Source organism: Cololabis saira, chromosome 21 (genome assembly GCF_033807715.1).
Source record: "Cololabis saira isolate AMF1-May2022 chromosome 21, fColSai1.1, whole genome shotgun sequence".
NCBI classification, from domain to species: Eukaryota; Metazoa; Chordata; class Actinopteri; order Beloniformes; family Belonidae; genus Cololabis; species Cololabis saira.
Window position 1 is genome coordinate 25,055,066 of NC_084607.1, and position 22,242 is coordinate 25,077,307.

At 38.0% G+C, this 22,242-nt stretch overlaps 3 protein-coding genes across 21 annotated transcripts in view; 2 read left to right on the forward strand and 1 right to left on the reverse strand.

Moving 5' to 3' along the window:
• The first annotated feature begins 2,440 nt into the window (after positions 1 to 2,440).
• mrps34 (mitochondrial ribosomal protein S34) lies at positions 2,441 to 6,881 on the forward strand. 3 transcript variants are annotated; one of them, XM_061711933.1, is made up of 4 exons: positions 2,441 to 2,514; positions 2,675 to 3,103; positions 5,336 to 5,378; positions 5,917 to 6,881. In XM_061711933.1, the coding sequence occupies exons 2-4, from the start codon at positions 2,786 to 2,788 to the stop codon at positions 6,213 to 6,215; spliced, it is 660 nt and encodes a 219-aa protein (XP_061567917.1). In that variant the 5' UTR covers positions 2,441 to 2,514; positions 2,675 to 2,785; the 3' UTR covers positions 6,216 to 6,881. The 3 variants fall into 3 exon arrangements, with proteins under 3 accessions (XP_061567917.1, XP_061567918.1, XP_061567916.1); XM_061711934.1 differs by having other exon boundaries at positions 2,456 to 2,514; positions 2,680 to 3,103; XM_061711932.1 differs by having other exon boundaries at positions 2,459 to 2,514; positions 2,602 to 3,103.
• Positions 6,882 to 10,818: 3,937 nt separating this feature from the next.
• nme3 (NME/NM23 nucleoside diphosphate kinase 3) lies at positions 10,819 to 17,135 on the forward strand. 2 transcript variants are annotated; one of them, XM_061712048.1, is made up of 5 exons: positions 10,819 to 10,900; positions 14,823 to 14,953; positions 15,100 to 15,201; positions 15,354 to 15,466; positions 16,108 to 17,135. In XM_061712048.1, the coding sequence occupies exons 1-5, from the start codon at positions 10,855 to 10,857 to the stop codon at positions 16,220 to 16,222; spliced, it is 507 nt and encodes a 168-aa protein (XP_061568032.1). In that variant the 5' UTR covers positions 10,819 to 10,854; the 3' UTR covers positions 16,223 to 17,135. The 2 variants fall into 2 exon arrangements, with proteins under 2 accessions (XP_061568032.1, XP_061568031.1); XM_061712047.1 differs by lacking the exon at positions 10,819 to 10,900 and adding an exon at positions 11,368 to 11,526.
• A 118-nt stretch (positions 17,136 to 17,253) lies between these two features.
• Positions 17,254 to 22,242, reverse strand: part of mapk8ip3 (mitogen-activated protein kinase 8 interacting protein 3) — a 34,507-nt gene continuing 29,518 nt past the window's right edge. For 13 of the 16 annotated variants that reach the window (XM_061710902.1, XM_061710907.1, XM_061710906.1 and 10 more), the window contains 4 exons: positions 21,899 to 21,937; positions 21,253 to 21,417; positions 19,565 to 19,711; positions 17,254 to 18,544 (listed from right to left, as the gene is read on the reverse strand). In XM_061710902.1, the coding sequence (XP_061566886.1) occupies positions 18,420 to 18,544; positions 19,565 to 19,711; positions 21,253 to 21,417; positions 21,899 to 21,937 (476 nt within the window). In that variant the 3' untranslated portion in view covers positions 17,254 to 18,419. The remainder of the gene's footprint in view (positions 18,545 to 19,564; positions 19,712 to 21,252; positions 21,418 to 21,898; positions 21,938 to 22,242) is intronic. The other 3 variants (XM_061710905.1, XM_061710908.1, XM_061710896.1) reach the window with 1 other exon arrangement.

Below are 22,242 nucleotides of genomic sequence, written 5' to 3' on the forward strand. Positions count from 1 at the left end.
TTATCATGATTTGATTCGATCCGATTCGATTCCGATATTGATTTGGGTTAGTGTTATTAAAACTGTTTTTTGAGCTGTTGCATGAATTATATGACTGTAGTTATGCAAAATATTACTACTAGTATTATATTGAGATTAAACAGCAAGTATTGGCAGCTAATGATGCTGTAAGGACCAATCAGCTCCCAGAATGCTGATAGAACTGCTTTCAGAAACATCGTGGGTCAGAATTATCAAACAGATCCAGGGAGGAAACAGAGACGGATGAAATCGGTTTTATTTTTTCCCACATTCCGTTTATTTGTTCCATTTTCGGTCTATTTTGGTTTTTAATTTTTGAGCATTTGGTTTTTAGCATTTTTTGCAAATGTAACCCCAAGACAGTATATAAAGTAATGAAATATAGACAATTTTTGCAATTATAACCTAACACTTGAATGTTTTCATACCTTTAAACATATTTAAAGGCAAAAACATGGCACCAGTTTTTCTCGTGTCCAACAAAACATTCCTTTTTTGGGGATAAACAAAAAAATAACCAAAAGTTGTAATGTAATGATGAAAAAAAAATAAATACAGAAATAAATAAAATTAAAAAAAATAAAAATAAAAAAAAATAAAAAAATCGATCTTTAGACATATGAATCGATTTTTAGGAATTAATATGAGAATCGATTTAGAATTGGGAAATCGATTTTTTCAACACAGGCCTACTATGCTTCAACCACGACTCCATCTTTGGTCCAAGTGATTGACAGGTGAAGCCAGGTGATTGACAGGTTAGGTGGAACCATCCTGGTGTGGGGGAGACTCTGGGGTTTTAGGGTAATAAGTTGAATAGCCTACTCCTGAAGATAAAATTAATTTTATGAATTTAGACTTATATTTTCCTCAATTATTTATGAAATATTTATTTTTAAAGGATTTTTGCATGGATGCTACTTTATAAATATATGTATATTTTAAAATCTCAGGTACCCCCTGTAGTGCCTTCACGTTCCCCCGGGGGTACGCGTACCCCCATTTGGGAACCACTGGACTAGAGGAACAAACCCACCGCATTTTGGAGCCTAAAGGATCATCAGGTTCCCAATCAAAAACCACAATACCTCACTCTACATAGTGACTTCTCTGTACCTGTTTTCAATATATGCAGCTTCTTCACCATTTTATTAAAGAAACTATACAAAATTGCCCTTGTTATTCCCATGTCATAATTAAATATTAATTAAAACTTACAAACACCAGGAAACTGGACCACATTACACCGGTCATGAAATCACTACACTGGCTTCCAGTGAGTCAAAGGATAGAGTTTAAAACCTCACTGCTGGTCTACAAAGACCTGAATGGTCTTGGACCAAAATACATGGTTGATCTGTTAGTTCCCTATGAAGCTCCCAGACCCCCGAGGTTCATCTGGATCTGGTTTGTTGTGGTTCCCAAGAACCAGAACCAAGAAAGGAGAGGCAGCGTTCAGTTATTCTGCTCCTCACCGGTGGAACAAACTTCCTGTAGACCTGAGGTCTGCTCCAACTGTCAGCTCCTTTAAATCAGGCCTAAAAACATTACTGTTTACTGAAGCATACTCTTAAATTAAATACCTACCTGCTGTACTCTACTGCCCTTAGTTTTTAACAACTTGTGCTTTTTATTATTTTACCTCTTTTCTTTTATCTTACCTCTCCAGACACAGAGACAGTTTCTTCCCCAATCTGTTGCTCTGATAAACTTTCAACACTCATAGAGTTTCAGAGAAATCAATCACTGTGCAATAATAATAATAATAATAATAATAATAATAATAAAAATAACCACAATCATATGCTGTAACGATGCACCTTTCAATAACCATGTCTACCTCATACTGCTGCATCTTTCACAAAAATTGTATATATGTTAATAAGAGCCATTGTCTATCTACTGTACAGTGAGCAAAAATAACCGACTCAAATTCCATGTCTTGTTTGACTTGACTTTGCCAAATAAACATTATTCTGATTCTAATTCTTCTTTTCTTATAATTTTATTTCATCTTATTTGTTATTTACTGTTTAATGTGTCTTGCCACTTTTAATGTTGATGTAAAGCACTTTGAATTACCTTGTGTTGTAATGTGCTATACAATAAACTTGCCTTGCCTTAAATTATTTTCATAATTTCGTCGCAAGTCTTTAGATACTTTCAAAGCCTTTCAATATTTTTTTTTTCAAAATCACCTCTAACCTCCCCCAAAAGCCGTCTTGCTGAAAGTATGAAGAGCCTGTTTCACTGTTTTGATATGTCCTTATTCAATGTTATGCATCCTGTCTGGTATTAATATTATTATAATTTTATCATTTTGAATTTGAATGATTATCTGCAAATGCAGTAGCTTTTGTGATTTATCACAGCTTAAATATCCCACCTGCGGAACTAAGGAACACTTGTTCACACGGGACTATTTTCGGTTGCACCAAGTCGTCCCTCGCTTACGGAGGTCAAATAGAAGTCTGTTATTTAATACACGTTCAGGTATGTCTGTATAATCATCTTATGACGTGAACAACGTTTGCAATATTTTATGCTTAACATTTGTCGGCCACCTTGACTATTTTTCAGGTTACTAGCCAGGAAAACGTGTTTAAGCGCCCCTCGGGTTGACTGCTGACAGGATTGTGTCTGTTTCTCACAGCACAGCGAGCTGTTGGTGGACCAAACTTCAGTTCCTGCTTTAGAAATAAACGGAGGACAGTGTCTGTCAGTGCAGATCGTAAGGAGAGTCTCTGTTGTACACCCAGCAATCATGGTGAAGAAGAAGAGGTTGCGCCTCATAGCAGAAATGGCTCGGAAGATCCGGGCGTACAGGGAGCTGAAGTCCCGGCCGCGGGAGTCCCAGAAGTTCTCCCTGGACTACGACACGATGAGGCGGCCTCTCACCGGGAAGATGCTGCCGGTGCTGGCCTGGCCGGACGTCCGCAGGGAGAGCCGCCTCTTCTCCCTGCTGGCGGGGATGCGGCTGTTCGGAGTGGGCCGCATGTTCACCCGCAAGTCCTGGCTGGAGGAGCATGCAGAGCCCAGTTACTGGGAGATCAGCAGGGTCAAGGTGGACTACACAGCTGAGGTGAGAGGAGACCCTGAGTTTAGTTTAGTTTATTTAGCACATACAATAAAAAATAACATCACACAAATAAGAAACTGTGCAGGGAGGAGCGAATAAGCCAGTAGGCTTATGAGGAGCCCCCACCTAACAACATTTAACAATATAGTTATGAGGATACAAAATCATAAAATAAAAATAAATAATACATCATAAAAATTGCATGCAGAACATGAATGAAAATAAAAAATTACTGTAGACCTATGATCACATGATCATGAAAATATGAATATTATGCTGAACAAATGGCAACACAGAATATGAAGTACAAAAGAAACATTAACAGTGGGAAAAGCAAGAGCTTTCTTGACTACATTGTTGAATTAAATGTTCTCTTGAGCGACTTTTGAAGATGGATAGGGACCTACAATTGTTTGCAATATGGTACCAACTATTCCAGACTTTGACACCTCTAAACCTAAACAGAAATTGGCTTCTAGATTCCAGACATTTAGGCGGATGTAGGGCTAGGGCCTGCCGTGTTGAGTAGGAATGAAATTGAGAGTTTGTAGCAAAGTATGACCTAAAGTGCTCAGGAACATTTCCTTCTGAGGAAAATATCTTGTAAAGAAAAATGCATATTTGGTAACTGTTGATGTCATAAATAGTAAGAATCTGGATATTTTTAAATAAAGGGGCAGCAGTAGCATCCCAGACAGATCGAGATGCAAGTCTTACAAAACGATTCTGGAGAATTAAGATTTTATGGAGAGTAGTTGTAAATGTACTCCCCCAAACAATATTGCAATATGAAAGGTGAGGATAGATTAGACTGAGAGGGACAGCTGCCCTGTGGTAGACAATGTTTACATTTATTCAGCATTGAACTGAGCAAATCCATTCAAATGTTCATGTAAGATACATACAGATATTTGGGGACAGTAATTGACCACAAGCTCACCTTCTAACCTAACACTGAATCCATTTTCAAGTGCCAGCAACGCCTCTTTTTTTCTTAGAAAACTCTGTAAACTTCAAGTCCAACAATCAGTCCTGACAGCATTATTCAGTGTTTCATTGAATCAGTTTTAATTTTCAACATAACAGCTTGGTTCGGATCTTTATCTAACATTCACCGCAATCCATTAAACAAAATGATTACATTGAGCAGTAAAATAATTGGACAGAAGCAGGAATCACTGATCGGAATCTATAACAGAAGGACTAAAGAAAGGGACAACAAGCCTCAGACATCACACACTCACTCTACAGTCAGTATAAACTCCTCCCTCAGGTCACAGATACAGATCACTAACATTCAGGACAAACGGAGCCATGTCAAGCTTTGTGCTCTCATCCATCAGACTCATAAATAGCTGATTTACCTATTTATTTTTTGTACCCACTTTTAAACATATTTTTAAAATCATTGTATTTATTATGCACTTAATGGGGGACTTATATTTATCTCTTTGTTCTCTCTTATTTTATCTATGCTAGGGTTTACAGCATCTAAGTCCAGCAGTACTTGTGATTGCCCAATGGATGTTGCTTTACATTGATTGTGTGGTTTGTTTTTGTATTGTCCTGTTACATATGTTAACTGTACACGCACTGATGCTGATGCTTTTACACAAACGAAGTTCCTAACCGATAAATAAAGTTATTTATTATTAAAGTGAATCCACTCTTAGATTCACTGTAGTTAGTAGTAACAGATATGGGTCTTTCTATACTTAATGTTCATTAGGTTGGACAAGTGACTTCATAACTTGTGTTTTTGAGAAATCCTATATAAACGCAATGCATTGCTATCATGTAATCATGTATGTATCATCAGGTAAAGCTTTTTAGAAACATTCACAACATTCAAAGGTAGGCTATGAATTGGAATAGAAATGTGATTTATAGAACTAAGATACCGTATATGATTCTTAAGTGAAGTATAATCCACCTTTAATGTATTGAAATAATTATAGTAATTGTGAATAAACAGCATTAGGGCTCAATATGTTCCACAGAAAATGTGAAATTACAGCATGTTTAGTTTTGATAGATGACATTTGTTACTTTTCAAAATGTCACTAATGGTGCAACAATACTAAAACCATCAAAGAGCAAATCCACATATTTATATATTTTTTATTTTATTTAAACTGGTAGAAGTTTAGTGGGGCAAGGCGTATTTGCTCTTGAACGGGTCTAGAATTAAATATATCCTGTAACCAAATTACTTGTTTTGTTGTGTTTTTCTAGAACATGGATCATGGCAAAGCATGGGGGGTGCTCACATATAAAGGTATGATTAGATTATGTTTATCTTATGTGAGCAGAGCTGAGCAACACATTGATGGTAACCTGGTTTATCATCCATTATAAACTACATCTATGTATAAGAGCACTGATGATGTTGGAACTGCAATAATGACTGAAAAGAACAGCATGTTGTTTTTAATAGGTTCCTTATTGAATGGATGTAGAAAACAGTCAAATTACATGACATTTTTCCATAGAAAACGAACTCTCAAGGGTCAAATGGTTTTAGATTATTTATTTGCATTTAGATATATGTTTGTGTGTGCATTTTTTCAGTATATTATTGGACCCATCTAAGAATTCCAGAAATGACAAACATCACTGATAGCATTTTATTGTTTTTCTTAATGCTTAAGAATTGTGACCCAAGTTTTAAAACGCTGCTGCTTTAGATTTATTAATACATTGTCTACAATTTGTGTCCAAAAAGACACATTTAAAAGTATGTTTTACCATTGTTAGTTTGGTATTATGAATAGTAACTGATTATTTTTCTCCTGCAAACAAATTTAACTCGACAGGAAAACAGGAGAGCGAGGTGAAGGAGGTGGAGAAGGTGATGTACCACGACTGGCGCCTGATTCCCAGACACATGGAGCAGAAGTTTAAGGATTTTGAGCCTCTCCCTGAGCCGCCCTCACGCTCCGTCCCCTACCCTCCCCTGCTCCGTGCCATGTTGCTGGCCCAGCGCAGTAAAGCAGAAGGCAGCGCAGTGGCAGAAGAGCCAGTTTTGCCCTTAAAGAGGGATGTGCTGCTCAGCAAAGACTATTTCCAAAAGCAGGAACAGGAGAGGCAGAGGAAAGAAGGGACAGCTGTGTGAAAATAAAGTGGTTTACAGCCTCAACTATCACATATCTTTGGTTACTGATGTCTCTCAAAGTCCTCCTTTATCTTGGACTCAAATCAGTTTCATATGAATCTCTCTTTGTGTTTGCGAATCTAGATGTGGTAAATATTCAATTTGGGATTAAACAGCTCCTTTGGGTTTTATTTGATAACATACCTGGAACAATTGTGGTGCAGCAGTTCATAGTGGTCTGCATACATTTTAAAGTATTTCATGTCATGTTAAATATTCTTCACTGGCCACTCACACACTGACATCAACCCAACAGAGCATGATTCTCAGTTGCAAAGACAAAACTGAGGGCAGAAAAGCCCATAAGCCAGCAGCAAGTGAAGGTCTGGCAAAGCATCTCCAAAGAGAAATCTCTCGATGCAAATTACTTTCATCCAAGTATTAAAAAGTAAGGTTATAACTAGCATTATTTCACTTTTTCCTAAACCTTTTGAGATCTTAAAAATTGACTTAATTTGATTCAAATGACAGCAAAAATGGTATAAGGCAAATATGTTTTTGGAAAAAAAATTTATGTTACACAATTTTATTGTCATGTACAGTAGCCCTATATAAGAGAAGTGAAATGTGTTTTATTGTCATTTTAAACGTGGAAAATAAAAGATAAAAAACGTTATGTTATTTTAACCCAGTGAAGTCTGTGATTTAACATCTACTGCTTTACAAAGTTATTCTAATGCTCAGTTAGAAGTTACATAAATTAGTGAAATATTTGTCCACTCCATAATGTAAAAACTTTACTTTAGCTTTTTGCAGTACCAGCATAGAAACAAATGCTTAACAAGATGATAAAAATGACATTAATTATTGGTATTTTTTCACACAAATACTAATGGAAGATTATTGAAAGCTGATTTAAAAAGTAAAAAGCAGTCATAACATTTATTCTGAAGGAGCTGGGGTGCAGGATTCCTTGAGCTTAAAGTCCAGTGGGTTCTTGTATGGTGAACTTCCAGTCTGGCAAAGGAGCTGGAAGGAAAAGGAGAACAAGAAGAAACATCACAGTTAGTACGTTTACATGCTGGTGATGCTGGTTCATTGAGGAGGAGTGGTTCTTGGTCAGCTTTGGGTTGAACTTGATATCTGTGATATCCAACAGGATGTGAAGGAAAACCACAGAGAAAAAGGAAATATTTAGGCATAAGAAAGTATATATTTAGTATATATGCTTGAACAAGGAGTCAAACTCAAAATTAAATTGAGAGCTGAATGAGTATTTATTGTTGAAATCAGTGTTTAAGGTTTTTTTTGTGTGTGTTTGCGTGTCTCACCTCTGCATCTTCATCATGATGGCGCCTGCACTCTTTGGAGAAATGTTCTTTATTTTACTCTGTCAAAGTGATGTCTGACTGAAAAGCAACCAATAGAAGAAATAAAAACAACGTGTATGATAGTGAAAATGTCCAGATTAAAAAACAGTAAAACAAAGGAAAACAAACATCTACAATAATATCAGCTTCACCGTCAACTTTACTTTGCATCGATACGTTCATCATAAAGACAGAAAGCTTGGAGATGGAGAGAACGAGACCATGGGCTGACATGTCAAGTGATCTCAACTCATACTGCTGAGTGTAAAAGTTTGAAACAGTAATGTTTCAGCAAATAACCAAAAACAAACATACTAAGACCATCTGGGCTGCATCTTGCATCAGGTTCAATAACAAAGTCTTTAGGTGGAGCAGAAAGATTTATCAAGAAAAATGTACAGCCATTGAACTTTGACCACAGTAGATTGTGCTATGAAAACTGTCACAGAATATAGTTGATTTTATAGATTAAGTTGTTCAAATGTTGGATGTAAGAAATCAAACAATTGAAAACTAAAGTTACATTTAGGTATTTATTGCTTTGTGCTGTGCAGCAAGCCTGGACATTAAAACATTTCCTAAGGCCCTCACTATTTCCATCGAGTCAGGAATGTTTTTCTATTTACAAAAACGTCTGAATGTCTCATTGCCAGGGATCAAACTGTGAGCACACTGCGACATGAACTGTTTTTATCTGAAACATGGGAATCTGCATTGTCACCAGGTTATCTCTGTGGGCTGGATACTGTATCCAGGCCCTGGAGATAGTGTCCACAGGGGATTGCAACAAAACACACAATGAATTACTTCAAAGACCTTCAGAAGTATTAAAGCCCTTCAACCAAAATACTCACAAGCAGTCTGGACTCCCAGTAAACCTAATATATGAATTTCCTTTTTATATAGAATACGACGTGTTTATTTTGTAAAAATCATCCTAAATGTGTTCATTGTGTTCATTTCAACTGTGAAAGTTAAATATTCTTTAAATCTTTCAGCGTTCATCATGTAAATTGTTATTTTGCTTAACTGTATGACAATTTCATGGCACATGTAATAAACTTAAGTGTGTGAATTGTACTGATGGTTTTTTGTATCTTACACTAATGACATCACAGTGGGATAGTGCTTGTAGACATTGGGTAGACATTTTCTCCGTCAGCTTTGAGCATACCCTATTCTCCATGATGTGAATATTTTCCTAACATAGAAAAAGTGTGAGTCATTCTTCCTGCCTCTGACTGAACAGCTCATTGGATGGCTGGTTAGGTTTCAGCATGAAGCATGATGATTGGTTGGAGTAAAAGGCCAAATACAAGGGAGTACACAAGATTCAACCTCCTAAAATTCATTTAGTTTCACACAGATTGTCTCAGCTGTCTTAGTCCAAACTGTAAAAGGTTACAGTTTCAGAGTAAAGATAAGAAACACATAAAATAGCTGCCACTTAGACTCCAGAAACCTTTACAAGTTTTCCGTACATTTTTTGATTTACTAACTGAAACATGCTGACACTTTGTTTTGGACTGAGGTGTCATGATTGCTCAAAAACTGTAGATGTGATGATGACAAATGTCCATATTTACATTTTTCAATTGTAACATGCTTTTGATTTGCATTATGTTACACTTTGAGAAATGTGATATTGTAACTCAATAATGTAGTCAAAAGCTTTTATAATGTGACAGGAGGGGGTGGATTGCAGAGTTAAACTTTAGTTGGCCACACCAATGAACCAAAACAGAAAACAAATTGGTTCAAACAGAGAATATTTATTATTTTCTTGATCAACAATTGAAAAATTGAGTTTCTGTATTATCTGAATTCCACTTTAAAGAATCTACCATATGGACAATCCTGCCAGAGAGAAGTACTGGTATATGAAAAAGACAAACAAACATTTATTCATTACATCAAATATACAGTATGTGATTTTAAGTTTCATCATATTCACAGGTTTGTTAGCGTGTCAGGTCAAACACAAACACAGACTCATGTCTACTCAAGTCTCCTCCAGACAACACAGTCTCACACCAGCGTAACAGCTGTGTTGACCCACAGAAAAAAACACTGCACTGTCGCAGTTTCATCATTAACACTTAAAAATCATAGGATTACTGAGTTTACTGCCGACTAAAGAGTTACTTGACCAAACTCTTATTCAGTGTTTAACTGTCAATAATGCCATATTGCTAATCAATAACATGATCAAAAACATTTAGAGAGAGAGGGGAAGATGAATAGTAATGTTACACTGCAGATTACAACACACTGATACAAATATTGTGCGTGATCTACTTAAAAAAAATAAATCAACTTTTTGCATGGGATTATTATGTAGATCAAGAAAGACTTGTCTTTGTATAAACTACTTAATGTTATGTATGTGAATAATACATTTTGCAAGTACAGTCAACTTAATTGTGTTAAGTTTACTTTTTTTATCAAAATTAAGTTGACTTTAAAAAGAAAAAAAAGGAAAAAAGAGAAAAAAAGGAAAAAAAAGAATTAAGTTGACTTTACTTGCAAATGAATTTTGTACATACTAAAAATTGAGTAATTTATACAAAGACTATCTTGATCTACATAAAAATCTCATGCGAAAAAGTCGCCTTAATTTTTTTAAAGTAGATCAAGCAAGATATTTTTTACTGTTGTGTTCTACATAAAATAAATAAAGCATGTTTCATCAAAACGTTGGTCAATCTGCCCAATAGATTAAAATGGTTAAAGGAAAGGTAAATACAACAAGATCATTGCTTGTTGTCTGTGTGTAAATGAAAAGATTGCCTGGGATTACAGATGCTTGTTAAGGAAAAAAATGCACAATGTTTGTTGAACAAATGCAGATTAAGTTCAAAACTAGATGTATTCATGTAAAGCAGCAAACTTCATTTTTAATTGTTAATATCACAGATCTAAATATGTTATATTTACATGCGCTTAGATTTATTTTTTTCAGTGCATGAAAGAACCAAGTGATCTCCTTCTGACATAAAATAATACAAATATTTTTATTATTCCGCCTTTGACAAATGTCACATTTTCATGATATATATAGGCTACTGTACTTCAAAGAAAGTCATATAAAATTATCTCTCTCATCATTATGGCATTTAGCAAAATTAAATAATTTTGGTAATCCTCCTGACTGATCTGAAACAGGAAAGTTTATTCTGATATTCCCTAGCAACGCGTTGCTAGGCAACGTGCGTCCAAGCGTACGTAGTGCGCATGTGTAGTACGTGTGTGGCCATTCATTCCCACAGACGGCTGGTACTCCACCGACAATGATTTGCCTCGTTCTGTCAATTTTTGCATACGTCTTTCGGTCAGGTTGGTAACATATCAGTATGTGTGCTGCTGTCTGTGATTCACCCGCTCTCTCGGTTGTAGTTTTAGCGGATGGTATTCTGTTTTTCCAGAAGATGTCGGGCGGACGTCTCAAACTCATCGGCTAGCTGCAGACAGAAACCCCCTGGTACAGTCGTGCTAAACTGTTTAAAAAGTATAGGCTTTGGAAGTGTGACCCATAACACCCAAGTGGAGGCTTTTCGTTAAAATTTTTCTTCAACAATAACAGCATGACTGCATGGTTGGAAACTGTGGTTATGTGTTGTGCGCCTGCGGAGGCTGACGGCTGATTTATGGTTCTGCGTTACACCGACGCAGAGCCTATGGCGTAGGCTCTGCGTCGGTGTAACGCGGGACCATAAATCAGCCTTAATGCTGCTACACGTCCACGCTCCTCAAAAGTTGACATCATCCTATAAATAGGTCGTGTATTAGCGAGCTGCAGTTGGTAAGATTTGGACTCATGTGCAGGCTGTGAGCGCTGATAGGCTGCTGCAGGAGAAGCGCCGCAATGAGGCCGAAAAAAAGGTCAAGGAGAGATCTGCATGAGCTGGAAGATTTGGTGCAAAAACATGCGCGCATTGAAGAATCTGACGAGACAACCCACGGTAAAATATAAAGGAGACCCATGCGGGTTGGAGGGGGAGAGCTGCTGCTCACAGTACAGTTTTCAATAGCCTAACAATGTGAGCACCTGCTGCAACAGTCTGAACGGTTTTACATGCTGGGACAATAAGGGGATTATTCTTCACGCACAGGCTTGTAACCAATGCATGCACTTTTACTTAAAGGAGCTATATTCTCCCCCTTTTTTTAAGTTGACACTATTTCATGATCTTAACGTGACGTGTTGATCAAAAATGCTTCAAATGTGTGTCATTGGGTGTGTTAAATAAGGGGATGCAGGGTAACTATTCTGTTCTGGGTCTGTGATGTTACACTTCCCTGCAAGTTTGAAGTCGTTGACATATTTTCGTTATCTGGGAGGCTTAAAAAGGGAAGGGTTGTGTTTTTAAGTGAGTACTCACTTCAAATACCCAAATATATGTTTTCAAAATACATACACATACAAATTTCCCTCCATGTCATGTCTAAAATGTGTTGGAATGATAATAGAAACTCCTTGAATCCTTGAATATATATATTGAATTGATTGATTGATTGTTGGCAAACAGCTCATGACATTGAAAAGAGGAAGACAAACAGAAAAACAGAGCCGGCAATGCAACAATACATATAGGCCCGGTTTCACAGACAAGGCTTTAAGCCTAGTCTCAGACTAAAATGCTGTTTGAGCTGGCTTAACTTTAAGTCACTTGCACAGACATATCTTAAAATAGTCATAGATTTAGTCTGTTCTGGATTAAACAAAACCAATTGCTAGAGGGTGGATTAGAGCTACTCTAGGACTAAATTGAAGTTTATATTAATCCTGCAAAGAGGCAGGTTTAACTTCGGCTTAGTACTGTTTGTGAAAGGGAGCACAGATGGTTTGGGAGCATGGAGTATTTGGAATATCTAAATGAAGACCAATATTCGCTACAGAGGCCAGCCAGACAAATACTTGTGGATAGGAGTCATCCATTGAATCAGTTTGATGAAATAACTTTCCGAGACCGCTTTCGTATGTACAAAGAAGATGTACTGGAGATAATTACTTTGCTTGAGTCTAGACTTTCCTCCATGTCTCAAAGAGGAAGGCCTGTACCCAGTTCTCTCCAAGTTCTGATCACTTTGAGATTCTTGGCATCTGGAATCTTTCATCATGAAACTGGTGATTTGTGTGGTGTCAGCAAAGCAACAGTGTGTAGCAATAGTTCACAATGTCTGCAGTGCCCTTTGTGAACTGAGAAACCTGTACATTAAGTTCCCTGATGCTGCTGAGCAAGCCAACTATAAAGTGCGATTCTACGAATATGGGAACTTCCCAGGAGTGATTGGCTGTATTGATGGATGTCATGTTGAAATCAAGTGTCCATCAACTTCTGATGCCGAGGAGTACAGGAACCGTAAGAACTGGTTTTCCATCAATGTTCAGGCTGTTTGCACTCCAAATTTAGAGTTTTCAAACATTGTTGCCCGTTGGAAAGGAGCAACACATGATTCAAGGATTTTTCACAACTCTTCATTGTGTGCTCAGTTTGAGAGAGGGCAACATATTGGAATACTACTTGGTGACAGTGGATATGCTCCTATTTATTCACGCCTTGGCCACATCCTACAACAACTGAGCAGCAAAGATACAACAGAGCTCATATTCGCACTAGAGGGATGGTCGAGCGTATGTTTGGAGTGTGGAAAAATCGATTCCAGTGTTTACGCAATACACTTCGTTTTGAGCCAAGAAGATGCTGCAAGGTGATCATTGCTAAAACTGTGCTGCACAACTACCTGAAGCAGCATAATTGTCCTGACCCTCCAATGGAAGACCAGAATGATCCAGATGTGCCCATGCCGGTGGCAGAAAATAACCAACGAGGACTTGCACTCAGAGCTGCTTTCACATTGCAGCACTTCAGTTAGAAAAAAGATACATTTAACCATGGAATGTATAGATTATGGCTTGTTTTTGCCTTAATAGTGTTTGTTGTGTACAACATATATAAATAGTGTGCTGAAAAATTAAATGAGAAACTCAACCAAGGCTGTTCTAAAATGTAGGTTGTGGTGACTACAAAACTCACACTCTTGTCAAGTGAGAAAACATTTATTTTCATAACATATTTCATTACATTACATAGCTATCTCTTGCATCTTTATTTGAACAGCTCTCTCTTCTAATTTCATTAGATTTTCATTTTCATTTGAGTTGAATTCACTGCAAATGGCAGCCCAAGCACTCCTCTTCTTATGTTCAATAGCAGCACTATGACCTTTACTTTCAATAACAGCATGATTTCCCACAATTTGTTTAAGTAGAGTTTTTTCATACTCAGTATAGTTATTTGAGCGTGTTCTTTTAGCTTCAGTCATGTTTGGTGTCAAAATTCCCTCCAGCAAAACTGTCCTCAATTCCATTCCAGGTTTTTGTGAGCACCATTAAGCTAACAGACTGTGTTCCCACTTAAGCTAATGAGGCGTTCTCATTTAAGCTTACTCCAGGACTCCACAGTCTGGGACTAACTAAGACAAATGTAAGCCACGCTTGGCTGTAGAGTCGGAGAGCAGCAGGAATAAATGACTGTCCAAATTAGTGGTCTGACGGGGGAGGACAAATCTGTCGCTGAATTTGCTCCTCATCCCCGTCAGCTCCTTGTGCAGTGGATGGGACGGATCGGCCAACATGGCCGCCAGTTTTTTCCCCATCCTCTGTTCAGCCACCGCCTCCAGGCTGTCCAACCTGGTCCCCACAGGGTGTACATATATATATATATATATATATATATATATATATATATATATATACATATATATATATACATATATATATATACATATATATATATAATGTGTGGGTAGTCTTTTAAACCAATTGATAATATTGCATTCTCCTTCTTCATTTTCTGCCTCATTAATCAATCAGTATTAGGCTTTAGACTAGTATTGGACCGTGGTCCTTCTGTGTTGCCAAACAATGACTTTGTCAAAGATGGAGATGTTTGAATACCATATTTTTTATTTCTGATACTTATTCAACCATTTTGTTCTGTTAAATGTATAATAATGTTCTTTGTTTTGATTGTTTGGGTGTTGTAGTGGTTCTGTTGTCATCAGTGATATTGATAGTGATGGAAGTTGCATGTGTTTTTGTATGAAATCCAGTGTTTAACTATTCTAACTACCCTGTGAGATGTTCACACAAACCTTCAAATAACTGGTGGGTTTGCTTCACTTTTCTGGTGGCCACTCTTGTTCACAGTTTGTGTTTGTGTAAGCTCAAAGTTTCCATGTTGTGGCACTCCAGGCTGGACGGGGGTGAACGAGCGCACCTTCATTGCTGTGAAACCAGATGGCGTCCAGCGGAAACTGGTGGGAGAAATTGTGCGTCGTTTTGAGAAGAGAGGGTTCAAGCTTGTGGGCCTCAAACTTATGCAGGTGTGACTGGTTAACATCTTCAGATGAAAAGAGGTTTTTACTGGAGGTTTAAATAAATAACATTATTATTTACCATAATAATTGAAAGCTGTCATATTTGAACCAAGTATGCTTTTGTTTTCATTTTTTTTGCATATGTTAACCAGGCATCTGAGGACCTTCTGAAGGAACACTACTCAGATCTGAGTACCAGGCCCTTCTTCAGCAGACTGATACGCTACATGAACTCTGGACCCGTCATTGCCATGGTGAGATTCCCCAACATCTACACAGACCACACATAAGTCTTTTCTCACTAGTATGATAATTCAGTTTGATTATCGAGTTTGTCTTCTAAGTAATAAGCTGATTTGCATGTTAAACCTCTGCTGTAGTTATGTACTTTCTCATGTTTGTTTAGGTGTGGCAGGGTTTGGACGTGGTCAAGACTGCTCGCAAGATGATGGGCGAGACCAACCCTGAAGACTCGCAGCCAGGAACCATCCGAGGAGATTTCTGTGTGGAAGTGGGCAAGTAAGAGCCAACATACTCATTTTTTCCTCCACTGGAGGAAACCGCGATCACAGCAGTCTCAGCTACAGCTGGCCGACTGCGTTACTTGCATATTTTGAACCTTTGTGATAAATTGTGGAGTGGGTTTATCAGTTCATCATATAAGATACGGACATGACCTCAGAGTCATTTTTTTGCTGAGCTAAATATGTTCACTGTGTTTTACTTTACAGAAGAATGACAAAAACATTTTAGTCAATATCTCTGAATTGACAGCTACCTTTTTTAAAAAAAAAAAAAGAATCATGTCGTGTTGAAGAAAAGCAAAAGTAAAACAAGATAGGTTTTGCAGTTTTCTAATCGCAATGCTGTTTATAAGTCAGACTTCCTGTGAATGTTTAAGGAACTCGTCCCCAAACAAACGTGTACGGTGAATGTGAACCAGCTGGAGTTCAAGGCAGTCTTAATGAGTGATCAATCCATTTCATAAAACGATCAGACATTATCCACGCTCTTCAGGTTAAGAATTTTAGAAGCTAATTGAACTTTTTGAAACTATTTCACAGTCTTGAACTATATGCTAACATCTTATGAGCATAAGTGCTTAATTTTAAAGCAAAGGTCTTAAGTCCTGAAGGTTTCCTGTTGGCTCCATGTTGCAGGAACGTGATTCACGGCAGCGACTCTGTGGAGAGTGCCCAGAAAGAAATCTCTCTGTGGTTTCGTCAGAATGAACTCCACCGCTGGCACAGCAGCAACAGCCACTGGATCTACTGACGGTCTAGAGGAGCTCTGCAGACACCGTCCCCCATGTGAACCAGGGAGTCTCAGTGTGGGTGTGATCACAAGAAGGACCACGTCATACCTCAAACAAATGCTTTTAGGCTTTAGTAGTTTGTAGCCTCATGGAGAACAAGGATGATCTTTGCATTGCTGCATTTCTGTTTTTACTTGAAGGATGGTAAGATGTATTTAAAAGCAATAAGAAAGCAATAACTTGGTAAGGAACATCACAGTTTCTGTTTAAATATTAGTTTTGCAGCAGTAGCTGCTGTTTTAAGCTTTCAAGGAATAGGATGGATTTGAATCAATAAATTATTGTGGATTAATTTTACTCATTAAGAGATCACACATCGGGAAAATGGCTGGATTTAAATGCCTCTGTAACTTATATTAATATTTTCCATAATTTTATTTAATTTGTTTCATTGTAATGGGGTAAAGTTTGAAGTATCACAAAACTGTCCAGTTTCTGCATCCAGTTTAGTTACAGTATGTTTGGCACATACAGTAAATTAGTCTTTACTGGCACTTGGGAGGGAAAAAAGTTCCTGGCAGTTTATATTGAGAAAATACAGCACTTGTTAATATCCGGCTGCACTAAGACCCTCACCAAGATGGGAGCAAGTTTTAAACAACTAAAGTTTGTGCCTTTACGCTCATTCCTGGTTTACGGCGTCATTCTCTAATTAACTGTATCGTCAGTTTCTAATTATCTAGAAGGTTAAAAATGTATAATTTGGAAGTATTTGAATGTATAAAATGTAGATTTCCCAGCTTTCCAAGAGTTTGTGACTCTTATTCTGGTTTGTAATTTCATGCATTTTTCTGGATTAATTTCCTTCCTGAAGTGGAATGACTATGAATGTTGCTTGATCATCTTTTTTTTAATAAAAACCTTAGCAGTTGAGTCAAATTCATGCTTTTATCAGTTATATGTTGGGTCTGTAAAAATAATGAAAGTGAGCTTTGTGAAATATTTTGCTGGATGGACAATGAAACACCACCACACTCAACTAGATTGCTGTCGGCACACAAATATGTTTAATATTTAATCCACACAGAGATCAATGCACAAATCTTCATACTGAACAAAGAGGTGGGGCTTCAGTGCACCTTGAGATTTACATGAATTCCTGTACATATAACAACATGCCACACCTGCTTCACACCGTACTGTCCCTTCAGCAGCCAGTCAGAGAGCGACATGAGTTAAGAACCGAAGCCTTGACTCATTTAAACAGAACCTCTTCAACCGTTGGATCATAACTCTGACCTTTTGACTCACATCAGGCTGTTTCCTGGCATCCTGGAGTTTCAAAACCACAAACTAATGCAACACAACCTGAATCGGGACATTTTAAATCGGGGTGACTGAGAGATAAGTGATTTGGCTTGGTTTTTTTTTGTTTGTTTCATGTTTGCTCATCTTCACCCTCCAACTTTTCACAAAGCCAGACACCTTTACCATCAACTCCACTTGTAAAGATAAACCAATGCTTCAGTATGTTGCATCCTCAAAAACACTTGTCAAAGACTCGACATGAACGCCTGACACGTCTGTACATCAATGGCATACATAGATAAATCAGTTGCTGATTGTTGATAAAACCAGGTTTCTGGTGGAAATGCAAGTCAGCCTAGCTCATTGTTCTGTTTGCTGCTCGTTTCTTTGTTTTTCCCTTTATTTGTTTGGTACATTTGATGCATGTTGGGGCTGTGGGCTTTGCTTTGACTTGATGTTGAGTTTCCACAGATGACGAACTGAATGGAACAAGATGAAGAGTAACTGGGGCAGATGCAGGACAGTTGAGGTAAATATAGGAGGAGATACAGTGTGCTCAAAGGTAGGTACAAGATCGATGCGGAGGAGGGAGGTAGTTATGAGGCTGGGTTACAAGGCTCATGACGATAGTTACAATGCCCTGTGTGGGACAGAAAAAGGATGGCAGGCAGATAACTAGATCAGAGGAGGTACTTACAAGGCAATAAAGTTACAACGTGGCAGGGCAGAAGGGGATATAATAGTTACAGGGGGGGGGATGCGCGGCTTCGAGGGGTGTTTTAAAGCCAAAAGAGAACTTTTACATGAGCAGGAATAATTACAAGGTCTGGGTGGCTGGAAGCGTCGGGGGATTAGGACGATACTTCTTCAAAGAGTTGAATAGGTGGGTTGTTAAAGCAGATTTAGGCGTCACTCAGGTACATAAGACACCTGCCAGACGATGATGTGGCTTCGCTCGGCTTTACTCAGAGCAGGTTTCATCTGCGCAACTTCATTATTCTCCGGTTCTTCGGTCTCATCGTCCTCTCCATCCCCTAAGAAAAATGGCAAATAACAGCATTAAATGCAAAGAGCCTAGCATTTGTTTTGTACCTTTTTCAGTTGTGTCTGTTTTTAAACTGAATTCATCTTTGCATTGCAAATTCTCACTGTGGTTACTCAAGGGCAGAAAACAATCAAGTTCATATTCAAGTCCTTTCTATACATGCAACCTCTTCAGTTAATATGACAACTGTCATTAAATGTTACTTTAATTTCTGAGTGAGCTCCTGGAACATCTCAGAACAGAGTCACTTAAGGTCAAGCTTCATGGCTTTTAAGCATCCCTCAGTAGTTAATATGCAACAAGCATGACTGTTTCACACATGATTTGCTCTGACAATGGATGACACCATTAACAATAATAACTAGTTGAGTATTTTTAGATGCAACACTTTGCAACATCTTCTTCTGACCCAAATTAACTGCCAATAATAAGTTGACTATTAAAGTAGGTTGAGCTGTAGGTGGAGTTCTCTGTTGCTGTCTGTCACTTTCATGCACATCTGAGTAAGAAAAATATTAGTAGCCTGTGTGTGAATGCACAAATAATTTCATGTTGGAGAACGACTACAGAGTTAATAGCATGTAAAACTAGGGAAAATTTGATTATAGTTATATAAAAACAACTTTTTTGATATCACATCATATCATAGACATTTACTGTGGTAAAGTTAATGATGTGCAGTAGTTCCTCGTTTTAACCACTTGAGGGCAGTAATCACTGATCAAACTCATTGTATAAATAAAATAAAAAGGAAAATATGCAAATCTAATTGGATTCTTCAAATAATAATAAAAATAAGTGTTAATGACTATACTGTTTTATGTTACGTGTGGTTTATCTTTCATTTTAAAACACTAAACATTATTAATGAGCCTTCAAATAAGCAGTAACCAGTACAGCAGCAAAAACACTTTCTCCAGTGCGTCTTGGTTTACTTGTTTGTTGTGTAACACGAATGCACCTAAACCATTTGTGGCTCACTGTTTTTGGAACAGGTTCCATTGCTCACCTATGCGGAAGTCTATGTAGCCCTCTCCTCCGCTCAGCACCAGCACGTTCTGGACACACTGGGACTCCGTCTCTGTGGGGGCTGTGGAGCTCTGCCCCTCTGATGGACTGTCCAGAACGCTGCCGTTTAGAGTGGCCAGAACATTGCCTGTCACAAAAAGATTTAAATTCATTATTTATATAACTGCAATATTGCATTTCAATGTTTCAGATGTGCTACCAGTTCCCTTTAACACCTAAAACAGAGCAATAAGTGTCCATCACCTGTGCATCTTCTACTAAACAAAGGGTGAAACTTCTTGTCTGTTCAAACACATTTCAAACACATAAAATACTTGTCAGTATCCATACATTTCTAAGCAGCAGCAGACTGTAAAGATTTGTATAAGAGAAAGAAACATATATGTTCTTTCTCAAAACCATGACAAAGTACAATATTTTAACTGATTGGTTGTCTTGATATTTGATTTTCCTTGAAAGATACTGATATCTTCAAAGGCATATTCCTGAGCTTAAACAAGCCCAGGCCTGTTATTGAATATTAAGAAATGTAAACCTTTGTTAAGGGCCATATTTATGTGAACTGAAGTAGTTTTGAACCAGGATAGAAAATACATTTGCAGAGAAAGATGGCAGTTAACTTGGGGCAATCGAACTATGTCATCATAAAGAGTTATCTTAAGCCTCTGACATACCTAAAAACTGTCATTCTGCTCAAGTCATAGTGTGGATAGAGAGAGAGAGAGACAAACCGAAGTAATTTTAACTTTGTAAATGTACACAAAGTGTTTTTACAGACATCTACCTCTGATCCATTTGTAAGCTCTGCTTCTAACACGTATCTATTCTGTCAGTAATATCTAAGTACTGATCCACTTCTTTGGATCCTTCTTTCACATCTGTCAACAGTAGTTTGCGTGACATTTGTTAGTTGATGTAGATAATGTTGTATGAACATAAGATGGCACCAAAGGTGTTGAGGCCAAAATGAATCTTGGTTAGTCTAATTATACTTTATTTACTTAATCCTTTATTTGAAAGAAAGTGTATATGAATTGGTTTGTGGGGGCATGGTGTTGTTTGTGTTGTATATATTATGGACAGATAAGTTCAGAAGGAATCATTTTTTGTTTGTTTGTTGCCTTGTCTTCGCCTCTCCTTTCTTGTGTCAGAGCGTCTGCAGTGATTGGATTAGTGATTATTGACACCTGCAGATGAAGGGAAGAGTGTGAGAGTGGGAAGCGGGACAGTTTTTTGACTGCAAAGGGCAGATCGCAGAATTATATTAAAATACTTTTTTTTGTCTTTTCATGGATACTTTTTGCAACAGTATAATGCTGAATTATTATTAAATTGCATCAATTTGGAGGCGACGCTGGATCCACGTGTGTCTTTTGTTTTTGACTGTGTTGACCCGCTCAGTAGCGGCTCACAAAAGTTTGGATAGAGAAGCCGCAACAGAAGGTAGAGAGATATCAGGAAAGGCATTACCTGTAAACCTGTACACTTACAAAAGCTCTTGAAGAAAAGTTTACACTCCTTACCTTCTAATAACAGACCTCGAGTTGATTTAACTCCGTCATGTCAATTCAGTGTTGTGCAGAAACAAAACAAGTCTAATTATGGCAGCTAAATTAAAATATCAAGTCAGAGGCTCTAAACTAAAGAGAAGTCAGACTTTGTACTAACCCGGCACAGAGACGAAGAACTTGACAGCATCTCGGTGTCCATGGAAACAGAGCTGAGCTTGTGCCATTGAGCAGTAAGGTATGAAGCTGCCGCTGCTCTTCTCAGAGCCGTCATCGCCGTATACATGGATCACCCCACCAGAGGATGTAGGAGATACTTTATTCGCTGAAGAAGCAAGAACGTACAGGTAAGAAACCGATCAGTCAGCAGTGCTCATAACCGTATGTCGTAGCGTGATACACCCCAAAAAAAAAAAATTCCATGAAAAATGTTTGAAACGGCTTAAATAAACCTTTTGCAAACAATAGATTTTTTTTTTTTTGCACACAAGTATAAGTTTGTCACTGATGCATTAAATTGCAGTAATAAATGGCATGCAAAGCACCTAATAACTAAAAATATGCCACTCATCAAAGAATAAACATCTAAATTACACAGAATATTTGTAGCGATCCCCGGCAAAATATTCACACATAAAAGAGAAGTAATAGAGCAACTGAATATGCACATTAAACATGGAAACACGTGCGAGTAACAGCACGGACGGCAGCAAAGCACAAACACACCGTCTCAAGACACCTGGAGATTTGTCTGGGTGAGAACAGTTAGACCACAACAGCAGGAGGTTGGGAGCGCTCCCACTTACCCCTCAAACCCAGGAGCTGTCCCCGGTGAAGGACCACCGCTTTGGGAGACGGAAGAGGAAGAGGAGGCGGATTGGAGGGAGAGCAGGAGAAAGGGGACAGCAACAGTAACAGTTACGACCAAGAGTGTGTGAGAGGAGCACAATGACCGAGGGAGGGAAGAAAAACGAAGGTGGGAGGAGTCGTTGGGAGAGGAGCAGGGAAGCTTGAGAGGAGTAGAGATAAATAGCGCTGCAGTAGTGGAGGCATGAACGTGGTTGCTTGGTTTACTTATAAAATAGTTCATTTGACTTGATTTTGACCATAAAAGTGGAGTCTCAGTTCCGGTCACTGAAGAACTTTCACT